The sequence below is a fragment of the Colossoma macropomum genome, unplaced genomic scaffold (assembly GCF_904425465.1).
Source record: "Colossoma macropomum unplaced genomic scaffold, Colossoma_macropomum, whole genome shotgun sequence".
Classification (NCBI taxonomy): domain Eukaryota; kingdom Metazoa; phylum Chordata; class Actinopteri; order Characiformes; family Serrasalmidae; genus Colossoma; species Colossoma macropomum.
The window spans coordinates 17925520-17938668 of NW_023494807.1; the positions used below are offsets into that span (position 1 = coordinate 17925520).

Genomic DNA, 13149 nt, shown 5'->3' on the forward strand with positions numbered 1-13149 from the left:
GTCTCGCGAAGCCCGGACTAGGTTTAGATGACCAGCGAGGCGGACGGTTCCCAGTCGTCCATTCTCGAAGCGGTTTCGCTGTGTGATCGCGCTGTTGCGCGTGAGAGGATAAAAGGTGCTAGAAGCGCGAGGACTCCTCCGCTTCCCGCCACTCGCGCAGAACTGAGCTCGCGCGGCGCTCTTGCGGGGTTTATAGCCACGCGCTACTGGTGAGAGAGAGAAAAACGCGGGAAGCGCGCGCATCCTCGAGCTTACTGTCAGGAGAGGGAAACTCCACCGACTTTTCAACATCTCTGCACAGTTAAATGGTTAAGATGTAAACAAAGTCATTCAGGTGGTTTGGTGTGAAATGCTCAGTTCTAGGGAAACTTACTGAGTCAGAATTGTTCACTGTGGTGGTGAATGGAACCAGACGACCACCTGTAAAAGCTCCCTCACAGAAAGTTACTATATGAAGATGATAGATTTGTGATAAAACTTTGGCCTAAAACTCATTTTAATCAATGTATTTTAATTCATTCATGGTGGATGGACACATGAAAGGTGTTCTAAGGCAAAATAATCCCCAGAGAGAGCTTATTTTTTCATATTTACCACTGTTTTACCATCAACATTACATATAAAAAATCAAGTGGTATAAGCTCACTGGTGGTTTTGGATAGTAAACAAAATGGCTATATTTGTGTTGTAGACATCAAGACCCCTGGTTCCTATCAGCACCACTGTAAAGAAATCTGAGTCAGCAAGTTTCTCTGTAAAGAAACATTTTGAAAACTTGGTTGAATTCCCCTTTAAAGAGAACGCTCAAGACCAGTCTTGTTTTCGTCCACTCAAATCATATCAGTGAAATTTGGCTAATGAGTTTATAAACTGGCTAATTAAAATGAAAAAAAAAATGAATTAGTTACTGAAGCTTTACTAATGGAATTAGCTAATGGAGCTTTAAATGAAATGTGGCTCATTACAGTTTACAAATGAAACCAGCTAATTAAAGTTTACAAATAAGATTAGCTACCTTAATTAAACTTTACCAATGAGGCTGGATAGTTTATATATCTGATATTTGCTGATTAAACATTAAGCAGTCAAATTAACTTTAAACTTCAAGTAATATTAGTTGGTGAAAATTTACAAATTATACTTTACATGTTAAACCGGCAAATTCAATTTAACATCTGAAATTAGCCAATGCAGTTTTACAAATGAAACTAGCCTATGTAAACTTTACAAATGTCATTTGTTGCAGCTTTAATCACTGACTCTATGTTTATGTATTGATCTATTCTAATAGTGTTCAATCTTTTTGTTTTAGGGAGCGTGCACAGTTTGTGGTGGGCCGAACGGCAAAAAGACAAAACATAGGTCGATTTTTGAAAATATGTTTTATAAAACAATGAAAGTTAAAGTTATATATAGAATGGAAATGCACCAATCAGCCCCAACATTAAAACCACCTTGTTTCTACACTCATTGTCGATTTTATCAGGTACACTGTGTAGTTCTACAATTACAGACTGTAGTCCATCTGTTTCTCTGCATACTTTGTTAGCCCCCTTTCACCCTGTTCTTCAGTGGTCAGGACCCCCACAAGATCACCACAGAGCAGGTATTATTTAGGTGGTGGATCATTCTCAGCACTGCAGTGACACTGATGTAGTTGTGTGTGAGTGTGTGTTGCGCTGGTCTGAGTGGATCAGACACAGCAGTGCTGCTGGAGTTTTTAAACACTGTGTTCACTCACTGTCCACTCTATTAGACACTCCTACCTTGTTGGTCCACCTATTAGGTGTAAAGTCAGAGAAAGTAGCTCATCTGTTGCTGCACAGTTTGAGTTGGTCATCCTCTAGTCCTTCATCACTGGTCACAGGACGCTGTTGGCTGGATATTTTTGGTTGGTGGACTGTTCTCAGTCCAGTAGTGACACTGAGGTGTTGAAAAGCTCCAGCAGCGCTGCTGTGTCCAGTCCACTCGTACCAGCACAACACACACTAACAACATATCACTGTTGTCGGAGGAAAACCTCGTATCTCCAAAATGGTAACTTTACACGAGAGAGAAAAAACCTACGTTACTTTTAATGTAAGTCAATGGAGCCAGAATTTTTCAATTTGGGCCGTTTCTTATGGTCTGTTCTTCATGACATTTACACACAATGTGAAGGACAACAGGCATTTTAAATTATGTAAAAAACTGAAAATGGCAAAAATAGAGATACAAGGTTTTCTTCCAACAGTAGCGATATGCAGAGAAACAGAAGGACTACAGTCTGTAGCTGTAGAACTACAAAGTGCACCTATATAGTAAGTGGAGCTGATAATATGGACAGTGAGTGTAGAAACAAGGAGGTTTTAATGTTATAGCTGATGGGTGTATGGTAATTTTCTGGTATGCCAAATCAAATTTCTTACAGGCCAACTTTGGGCAGCCCTGATCTATTCAGTTTCAATTCATTTCAGCCAATTACAAAGCTCAGATGAAGCTTTAATGGCCTTTATTTGTCTCTATTGACCTAGTTGTGTGTCTAGTTTCTGCTGTTACATTGTGGCACACACTTCACATCAATACTACTCAATATTCTCTTCATTTTCTGCAACATTGAGAAAATGTCTGCACAACCTTACATACGGAAAGAAAGAATAAATTCCTTATAGCGTTCTTTATTTCATCATCTATCATGTCTGGGTGTTTGTATAGGCAGGGTTTGTGTTCATGCATGTGAGAGCTGTGCGTGGCAACACATCCAGGGTGAAAGAGTACTTGAGATTTGGAGTGTTTAGTATCTCCATTTGCATTTGAAAAAGGGTCAATAATATCACACGTCATATTTGGCCACAGGCTTCATTGGCATGCAAACCAAGCCAACTGAAGAGAGAGAGAGAGAGAGAGAAAAGAGAGATGCAGGCTACTTAGCATTCTGTGCGTAGTCTGTCAGGCAGTTGCCTGGCGGCTCTCTTCTTCCGCCTGTAGTGCATGTCCTCATCTTCGGCTCCATCTGTACTCCCCCTTTCCGCAGTTTTAAAAATACACCTCCCGTTCACAGCAAACTCACAAACTGTTCTACGATTTGCGCATTGCTGTCGTCACAGCTTTTGGGAGCCAGATCTTCACAGCTGGATTACCTAACTGCTGCTGCTCACTGAGACACTCTAGTTAGTTAGGTTTCACCAATCAATCCTGTCTCTTCAACACTAACCAGGACTTGCTAATATCTTTTCACAACAGGATATTAGCAATGAAGTTTTGCTAGGAAAGTGTCTAAACATGGGTATTTACCCCAGAGCGGAAGGTTAAACAGCAGTAATTACTGCAATACTTTTCTCCTTTTTTTAACTATTCTCCCCAAAGCTTGCGGTAGCGTCACATGTGAATCAGTGCTGTCATTAGGCACGTTTTGCACAGGAACATACTAGCAGTAAAGGTAACTTTTATAATGTTAAAGCCTCTCCAAGGCAATGTGTGTAGTGTTGAAGTATGATGACATGTACAATGAGTTCAGCAAAAGTGGGACATCAAGTAAAATCTGTTGTTTGTTGTGCTCATTTCACAGCTTTTCTATTCTTCTGTGGTAGATTCTAATGGGCAATGTATTGAGTGGTCTAAGCCAGTGGTTCTAAATCCTCTTTCTGAAGGACGACTGCCCTGCACATTTTAGAGATTCCCCTGTTCCCAACACGTATGAAGCAACAAATTAACTAATTAAGAAGCCCTTTCTAAGATGAACTGGTGGCTTTGGAGCGGGGAAAGCACTACAATAGGGGTGGCAAATTCAAGTCCTGGAGGGCTGGAGTCCTGCGCAGTTTTGTGGTTTTCATGCTCAAACACTCCTGATTCAACTCAGCCATTAATTGCTAGGTTTAGTTGGTGTTTTAAGAGCAAGATCACCAATTTGTGCTGGACTCTGGCTCTCTAGGATCGCAGTTTGCCATCCCTGCACTACAACATTCAGGGAAGTGGTAATCCAGGTGTGATCTTATGATGAGTTTTAGTTGAGTATTGCAGCAAAACCCTCTACCAACCCTGTAAAACTCGCCCCCGGATTCCTATGGCCTGTGCTCCTTTGACATCCAGAGTACAAGCAAAACGAGCTAGCTAGCAAAATTCTATAGTTAGCTAAAGGGACTGCTGTAAGAGGTAATGTTATTTTTTACCGTATGTACTGTTTTCTCAACACAAATGCCAACTGTTTAATTGGAGTTTTTCAGGGGAACTTGCTAACATGCTAACTTATATTGCATAGACGGGCTAACAACAAGCAAATTGTCCATTGCCACTGAATAACATTGTTGATGGGTGCACCATCGCCCTCTACTTTGAGATCCACCTTCACGAGGCACTGGACTGGTGTACAAATTTTACACTCTGTTTATTCTCACTCCAATAGGTCTACATTCCCATGCACATTTAGCCCAAAATTCCTCATAGCTGTCCCCTCGTAAAATTTTCTAGATCCTCCACTGATTGTCCCCTGACGTTCTCATTGCAAGATCTGGCCCTATGAGACTATGCTACTCCAGTGGCTGGTTGCACCAGCTCTGCATAAGTTAAAACGTAGACTTGTTGTGAAGTAAGTGGTTCCTATGTTCAGGTTTATGCATTACTAAATCCAAACGAGTTGCATCACACAAACTAGTTTTAACGTTGAGCTTAGTAGTTACTAAATTTTTACACCTCCCCTCCAGCAGGTTTAAGTTTTGGGGAAGCCATCAGAAACTAGAAACCATCATTCAAAAAGCTGCATATTTGGTTGTCTCAGGGAAATGTTAAAGAATAATTTGTTTTATTCAGTTTAACCCAGAGCTGCTCAATCCTGGTCCAGGAGAGCTACCACCCCGGAGACTTCAGATCCAACACACCTGGCTTATATAGTCAGATGTCCCTGAAGGCCTTGATTACCTGGATCAGATGTGTCGGATTATGGTGGAGCTAAACTCTGCAGGGTGGTAGATCTCCAGGACCAGGATTAGGCACCCCTGGATTAACCTGTACACATTGTTCTCTTCTATGCTGGAATTCTTTCATGGAGAAGTCAGAGCAGGTTGCCGCTGCGTTTCCATGGCAGCAAGGTTACTTACTGGCTCTGAACATGTTATCGTCATGTTGAAGCGACATACGCAGTAGTTAGTTGTTATTAGTTAAGACACGACTTATGGATTTGTGGTACAACCAAATTTAGTAAAAGGATAGTTGGAAACTAACTAGTGTTAACTAAAGACAAAGTGAAGACTTTGCGCACAAACTTAAGTCCAGGACTCTGGGATTGAGAAACCCCACTCTAGGCTAGAACTAATGTTAAATCAGAGGTCTACCGTTAGACCCTATGGATGACAATCTTCATCTCAACAGAGTGTGGTACAGTGGCATTCTTACAATTTGTATGTATTTATTTATTTTGTCATTTACACAGAGGCCAAAGCCTCATTTATGAGCCATATTTACAATTAGTTGCAATTAGTTACAACCACAAAGGTTAACATTGAGCATCATTTGCTTATTCACAGCTACTTTCAGGTTTTGCAGTTTGTAAACAAAGCTAGCTTATAAGCATTAACTCATCATATCATCACATACTTTCGTTTGTACGTTTAATTTGTATTTGACTAATGCAAGTGGTAACACCAGTGACATCCTTTGCACGGTAAAAGTTATAAATACAAGTTGAATACTAGTTGTCAACATCAACAATCCATTAAGAGTGTTCAAAGTACGTCAGCAAATCTTTAAGGATCTCTCCTCTAGAATAAACACAGCAATATGACTTTGGGGTATAGTGTGCTCAAGCAACACTTTAGAGAAAAAGTTGTCATTTAAGAAAAGACAGTACAAAGTGAAACGCCAGGGGTCTTTTTTTCATCTTTTTCCCCTGAAGGCTACTCTACACTTAGTTTGACGTGACGAGTTAATGACAGGCCGGAAGCGCGCACTGCTATTTCTGCCTGAAAAGCTTTACAGTCTCCGATTGTGACCAACCCACAGGAGACCACCATTCCTCTGCTTTGACCTCCCTAAATTGACAACAACAAACGTCAATAAGTCATTTATTCCTCTAAGCTTCTGCCTCACTCACTACAGTGCCAGAAAAAGTGGAAAAATAGTTTCAAAACTGGGCACCAGAGTACCTTTGACAAAGACGTTCATCTCTGGCCCTACTGTGCTAATTCTGTAATTTGTTGACCTTGCTAACACTCAGAAGGTCCAATTACAGAAAGTGTTTTTTGAGCTCATGTGATAAGAAGACACGTGTAGATGGAGATGAAGAAGAGGCAGAGCAGATAAACTCAGTTTGCAGACACTTTAACTATGTTTATTAACCACCTCTATCATCTCCTCTGTTCTCTGAGGTGGGGAGATTGACTAGCAGAAGAGTGCTAAACTGGGAAGCTAGCTAAATATTCTCTGCAGCCTTTGGCCTTAATCTCCCTGTGTGCTTTGGAAGGGTCATTCTCATGAAACCGCCTGAAAAGATGTCCATAAATATTCAAGTGCCATAAGTATCAGATAGATAAACAATATTCATGTCATTTAGTAGATTACTGAAGCTTTATATGGTACAGCAAAAAGTTTGTGGAGTTCATTTTTCTAGTTTTTTTGTTTTACCTTAATTCTCAGTTTGTCTTACTAGCGCTGTCGCCTCACAACTGGGCGACCAGGATCCTTTCTGTGTGGAGTTTACATGTTCTCTCCATGTCTGTGTGGGTTTCCTCTGGGTGCTCCGGTTTCCTCCCACAGTCCAAAGACATGCAGCCAGGCTGATTGGACACTAAATTGCCCCTAGGTGTGAATGTGTGTGTGAGATTGTGTGTGTGTGAAAGTATATGTCTGTCTGTCTGCCCTGCAATGGACTGGCGACCTGTCCAGGGTGTATCCTGCGTTCCGCCCAATGACAGCTGGGATAGGCTCCAGCACCCCCAGCGACCCAGAGGGATAAGCGGTTTAAATGATGTGTGTGTGTGTGTGTGTGTGTGTGTGTGTGTGTGTGTGTGAGTTTGTACTGTTGAATATCCTTTAATGTTTTCCCTGTAAACTGTAAATGCAAGTAAAAAGGAAGATGTCAATGGCCTCAACTATATGTATAGATATCGTAGTATCAGCAGAAGAAACACAAGGGTAGCCGTGATCTTCTGCATTAAGTGTTTTTTATTGAACACACCAGCAGAAAGGAGCACATACAGAACACTGCATTGGGGGCAAGGTCAACTCCTGCCTCACACTTCACCCTAAGGGTGACACAAAACCCACAGCCCCCAACACTAAATAACATGTACACACAACTTAAACCAACAGACAACAACATAAACAACAGAAATAGTCCCTTTTCAGGAAGGGGTGCGCATACCATGAGTCACAGTGTGTGGTAATCGGCATAGCCACGCCTCCAAAGTCTCAGGCGCCAGCGTCACCCAGTAGCAGAATGCTACTATATGTATACTGGCCGTGCTACCATTGGAGTGTGGGAGGTGTGGCCATGCAAAGCAGGGAGGCGCTGCACTCGCAATAGGAGAGATATTTATTGTGGTTGAAGTTGTTGATGCTTATTTGGCATGAGTTTACATGGGTGGTAGGGGCACTTAGGTGGGTTAAGTGTCTATCATGAAAGAATTGTATGGTTAGAAGTGACCTGCCTGCTTCACAGCTGGGTCAGCTAGTGCTAAGCCATATATATACACATCTATATACATCTATATATATATGCATGTATCTTACTGTGCTGCAGTAATGACAATTTGGTCACTCAAATTGGAAAATGTTACCAAAAATCATTCAAAATCAATTAAATCATTCAGGTTTGTCTTCTATTGTACAACCAGGCATCACTGCTTGTATATCCAATACCTCAAAGAATGAAAGCATGAAGTTTTAGTCATTTTCATTTTTTCAAGTTGGGTTTTTTCAGTATTTGTCATGTTTGTGAGAATAATCCATATGCATTTTTGCAGACCAACACTTTTTCCCAATTGTTTTCAATGGGAGATAAGTTGTACACGCCGTGTGCTGCTGTCTTTTGTATACATCTTAAAGCGGCCAAATAGCAGTTTTGTTTGCTGACCAATCAGATCAAAGGGAAAGCGGGCCTTCAGTGACTGCTGAAATGGAACAGGAATTAGTGGCTGCAGTCGCTGAGTACCCTGAACTGTATGATTTTAGGATTGAAAAATAATCACAACATAAACAAAAAGCAGCTGTTTTTTTAGTTTAGCTTGTTTTTGCTTGCTACATAATAGATCACTTTCTAAAAGGGCGAGTATCAGAACTGACTGCCTGTACATACCTGAATGTTAGCTGGTTAGCACAGCTAATTGACAGTTGCGATGCTATTGTTGCTTAGCAACAAAGAGGAGTGCAGCTAGAAGTTAAAGAGTTCAAAAAATACAGCGTGAAACCACCATAGAGATAAAAAAGTGCACCTCGTGTTTTTCAGTCTCTAGAAAAAAAGCAACATGTACCCTCTTTATTCAGTCATTCAGCAGACTTTACAGTAATTTAACATGACAAAACTTTACAATTCAGACTGTTGTTTTTGTAATGGTCCTCAGTAAATGAGGGAATTGAACATCACAGCAGGTTTTTTGCTCTTCTTCTAGCAGCACGCCAGCACTGCACTGTCTGCATAATCTGCCTGTTTTAAATTCAGACTCTTTACAGACGCTCATATCATTCATGAAGCACAAGCTGTTTCTCATAACAGCAGATGAGCAATAAAATGATAGCGAAGCGTTGATGCATCCTAATGGGTTGGATTACACATTTTATCAAAAATGTATTTGAGAGGGACAGAGTTGGACCTTATACTGTGATTGGCTAATGAAACATATAATAAAAATATGTTGTTTGGCGTATGGAGGCAAACATGAAAATAACTGTGTCCCTGCTAAATTTCTGACCAATCACTCATGTGTGTAATGTGGTGCACTTGAGTCATTGCAGTATGGAATCAGTCGAATGAAATGTTCGATGTTAGCAAACAAACTAGACCTGAAAACCCAACCACCACCAACTGAAGACCAAGTACCACTCCACATTCTAAATAACAGCCCCTGCTAAGTTAGCTTGCGGCAAAGCAATGACAGATGCCATCAGAACATCAATAAGCTAAATTTTTTAAAACGGATAGCCTGATTATCAGCTATCCAAAATCAGATTGAATTTGTACAAATATATTCATCAGTCAATGTCTTCAAACTACAATTATTTTTGGTCTGGAAATAGTATATAACGTGCTGTTTTCATGATGGCCTAATGGGCCTCGACCTCATTGCAACAACATGAGTGATTCTAGCTGATATAAATATTTAGGAAGAATGAAACAGAGATAAAAACCACTGACATAACCGCCTGGTTTGCTCCAAACAATTGAATAGGCAGAGATTCAGTCTTATGGATACACAAATAAAATGAAAGGACATCATTTGTCCTGCTGCTGCACTCAGTGTAAGGCTGAAGCCCTATCAGTTTTCTCTGCTTACTTCATCTTTGTCTAGATAATGTTTTTTTTAAAGAGCGTCTATTTTCTGACCACCTTGTGGCCACTTCCCATGGGATTACATGTTAAATTTGCAGTGGAAGAAACAGTTAGTGGGAATACAGCCTGTAGTAACGGCTCCTGTAATAATCAGCTTGATTTTAATATGCACAACAACCTAGCTTTGAACTGGAGCAATGTATGGCCCAGGAAGTGTTAATGAGTCATCTAATTTGCACAAGAGATCAAATGCAGTCGGAAAGAAAGTTCTGCCTAACTCTGAAACTGAAACTGTATCATGGTTATTACAAACACTTGGGGGAAAAATGATTTTGAAAAAGTTTTTTTCTTTCGTTAGCATCTGAAAGTTGCTTCTATTATGAATTCCAAGGACATGACGTGCTAACATTTCTGTCTCCTGTTCCTTATTAACTTATATCAATACAAAACAGTCGGAGTCAATAAAGAGTCTGGCATCACAAGGATTCGGTACAGCCTGTCAAAGCAGTCCCTAACTCTTTCTGAATAAACTTGATGATGTCCACTTTTCTTTCTTGCTTTTTTTGGGTCACACGAGTGCAGACAAACACGTTCAACCATTCAGACGACTCATTACATCATTTCCTGTCTTCCTGATGATACGGTCCCGAATCAGGGCGTGACAGCCAACCCAATGTGGCCATGTGCCCAGTGATGGGATCGCCATGGTGATGCTCCTCGTCTCCATAGCTACGGTTGTTGGGTAGACTGCCCATGTCTGCATATTCTGGCCTGATGTGCATCTTGGTAATCATGGAGGTGGCCGTCTCCACCCTTCTATCCACGGAGAAGACTGGCTGCAGGCTATGGACCTCCAACACAGAGCGCAGTGACCGCGACTGGACTAGAAGTGGAAGACACAAGCGAAAAGCACACAATTAATAGCAAATAAAATGGATATTAATCATTTTACATATTATTTCACTCCCTTGATTTTGTCTTGTGTTGTTATGTCTTTGTCATTGTTAGCACGTAAGTTTAGGCCACTATTGTAAATAAAGATTTGTTGTTAATCGCCTGCCTGGTTAAATGAAACACTGTAAAGGACTGATGTAAATTTACAGTGGAAATACCACAGTTCTTTTTATAGGATTTTACAGTAAATAGCTGTTATATGCAAAGTATTTTGGGAAGGTGACCAGTAGTCTTGAGCAGCCTTGCTCTGAATACTTTAGCATTTTGCATGTTTTGGTATTCCCACCACGATAGTGGATATGTTTTACTAATTCATTTTATACTGTTATAATTAATACATATTTGGTTACTGCTTTCTTTGTAGTCTTAGTGACTGATATAAGTGCATGGAACTGCTGTAATGTGAAGTTCTCAGAGAGTGAATACTTCAGATAGCGAGTGATAAACAGCTTCAGGATTATTTACTGCAGCTGCTATATGTACAGTCAGTTCCATAAGTATTTGGACATTTTTGCCTCTGTACACCACCACAATGGATTTGAAAAGACGCAATCAAGATGTGATTGAAATGTAGACTTTCATCTTTAATTCAAGAGGTTTAACAAAATACTGCATAGGAATTACAGCCATTTTTACTCAGTCCCTCCATTTTCACATGCTCAAAAGTAATTGGACAGTTGACTGATAATCAGTTTCATGGCCAGGTGTGGCCTATTCTCTCATTATTTCATGACAGATTAAGGAGATAAAAGGTCTGGAGTTGATTCCAAGTGTTAAATATGTATTTCATAGCTATTCTTGGGAATTCTCAATATGCAGGTGTTGATACAAGTGAAGGGGGGCATCATTAGAGTGAAAAAAACATAACAAATAATAAATAAATCTATCATAGTAATAGCAGAAACTCAGCAATTTAGTACATTCTTAAAGGAAAGAATGCACTGGTGATCTCAGCAACAATAAGCCTTGAAGACCACTAAAGACAACGAAAGTGGATGATTGCTGAAATTTTCTATGGTGAAGAAAAACCCCTTCTCAACATCCAGTCAAGTCAAAGACACTCTATATGAGGTTGGTATATTATTATCAAAGTCTACAATCAAGAGACGCCTTTATGAATGTAAACCACTGGTAACGCACAAGAACAGAAAGGCTAGTTTAGACTTTGCTAGAAAACATCTAGAAAGGCCTGCCCAGTTCTAGAACAAGATTCTTTGGACAGATGAAACCAAGATTAATCTGTACCAGAATGATGGGAGGAGAAGAGTATGGAGAAGGAAAAGAAGGGCTCATGATCCGAAGCATACCATCACAACATCTATCAAACATGGTGGAGGCGGTGTTGTGTTATGACATGGGCATGCATGGCCGCCAATGGAACTGGGTCAGTGTTTACTGATTCTAAGAAATTCTATTTAAAGCACAGATTCTAAACTTTCAGTCGATACCACATTTGTGTGTATAAGAGGAGATATTTTATTTTGATTAGATTTTGATGTAAATGTAATTCTTTATATAACTAAACATCTACTAAATTGTATACCTGTGTAATTACTTCAATGTTACATTAGCTTCACTAACAGTCATGGAATCTAGTGCTTTATGCGAGACATCATTTCTGTATTCAGCTCGACTGAAGGGCCAAAAAGCAGCTATAACCTTGTAGACCTCAGAGAGAATGTAGACCTGTGTAATCAGCTCATCATCATTTGTAACTGCTTCAGTGTGCAATCTGCTCAATATTCAGTTCAGAGACTCTCAATTAGGTAGCTGGAACATCTCGGTCATTTCACATACCAAGTTCATATCACCTAGTGAACTGAATGAACTAATCAGGGGGTGGATGATTAGTTGGTATGGGATGAGTGTAGCAGAGCTGAAAGTGGCAAAATTGGACTGTATGAAGTGGCTTGGGGCCCCGGAGGCTGAGAACAAAGCAGCTGGTTTAAACCATAAATCAGCATTCATTAAGAACTTCAACAACTCTTGGGCATAAATGGTGAGTCATGACTGAAGCACTTGTTAGAAATTCACTGAAAAAAACAATAAAATGGCATTTTATTACAGATCACCCAGCCTTTCAGGGTGACTGACTGTTAACACAAGGATCAAACTGCAGAATTAATGCATGACATAACACAACAATCGGAGTTTCTGCTATGGAATTTTAGTGCCAGTCACGGTGTCCGGTAGTGATTCGGGTTGCTGGTGTGAAAAATGATCCCCATCCTGGTTTTACTTCCCTTGGTTTCCAGACATGATTCATGTTATTGCATGATCTTGAGCGAAGCTCCATCTTCCATTAAATGGCGGTAGTCCAGGGGCCAACTCTTCCCCAGAAAAGCAGGGGATGGGGCTTCACTACAGAATTCTAATAATTTAAAAGTTTATTGGTACTTTCTTGGTATTTTTCCTGGACATTTTACTTTTAATTTGCCAGTTTTGCAGAGTTTTTACTGGTCAGTAACAATATGTGTAATCCTGAGACTACAACATCAACTGCACTGCTCAAATGCTCAAGCAAAACCAAGTTCCTATTGATACCACTGATGAGTTTATGGACTTAGCTGATTGTGGACCAGTTGAACAGGAGAAATCTCCCCTGAGTAGTGTTTGATGGGGGTGGTGGTGGGGAAGGGGGGTCTTAGGGAGAAAATGAATTTGTGCTAGCACAGTAAAGTGGATAACAGGCTAAATTGGTACCTGTCGTGATTCCCTGAGCCTCAGAGGAAAACACG

At 40.4% G+C, this 13149-nt stretch overlaps 1 protein-coding gene across 2 annotated transcripts in view; it reads right to left on the minus strand.

Annotated features, from left to right (window-relative positions):
• Nucleotides 1–8408: 8408 nt before the first annotated feature.
• creb3l3b (cAMP responsive element binding protein 3-like 3b) overlaps nucleotides 8409–13149 on the minus strand; it is a 52926-nt gene continuing 48185 nt past the window's right edge. For both annotated transcript variants that reach the window (XM_036556272.1, XM_036556271.1), the window contains one exon: nucleotides 8409–10340. In XM_036556272.1, coding sequence (XP_036412165.1) covers nucleotides 10075–10340 — 266 coding nt within the window. In that variant the 3' untranslated portion in view covers nucleotides 8409–10074. The remainder of the gene's footprint in view (nucleotides 10341–13149) is intronic.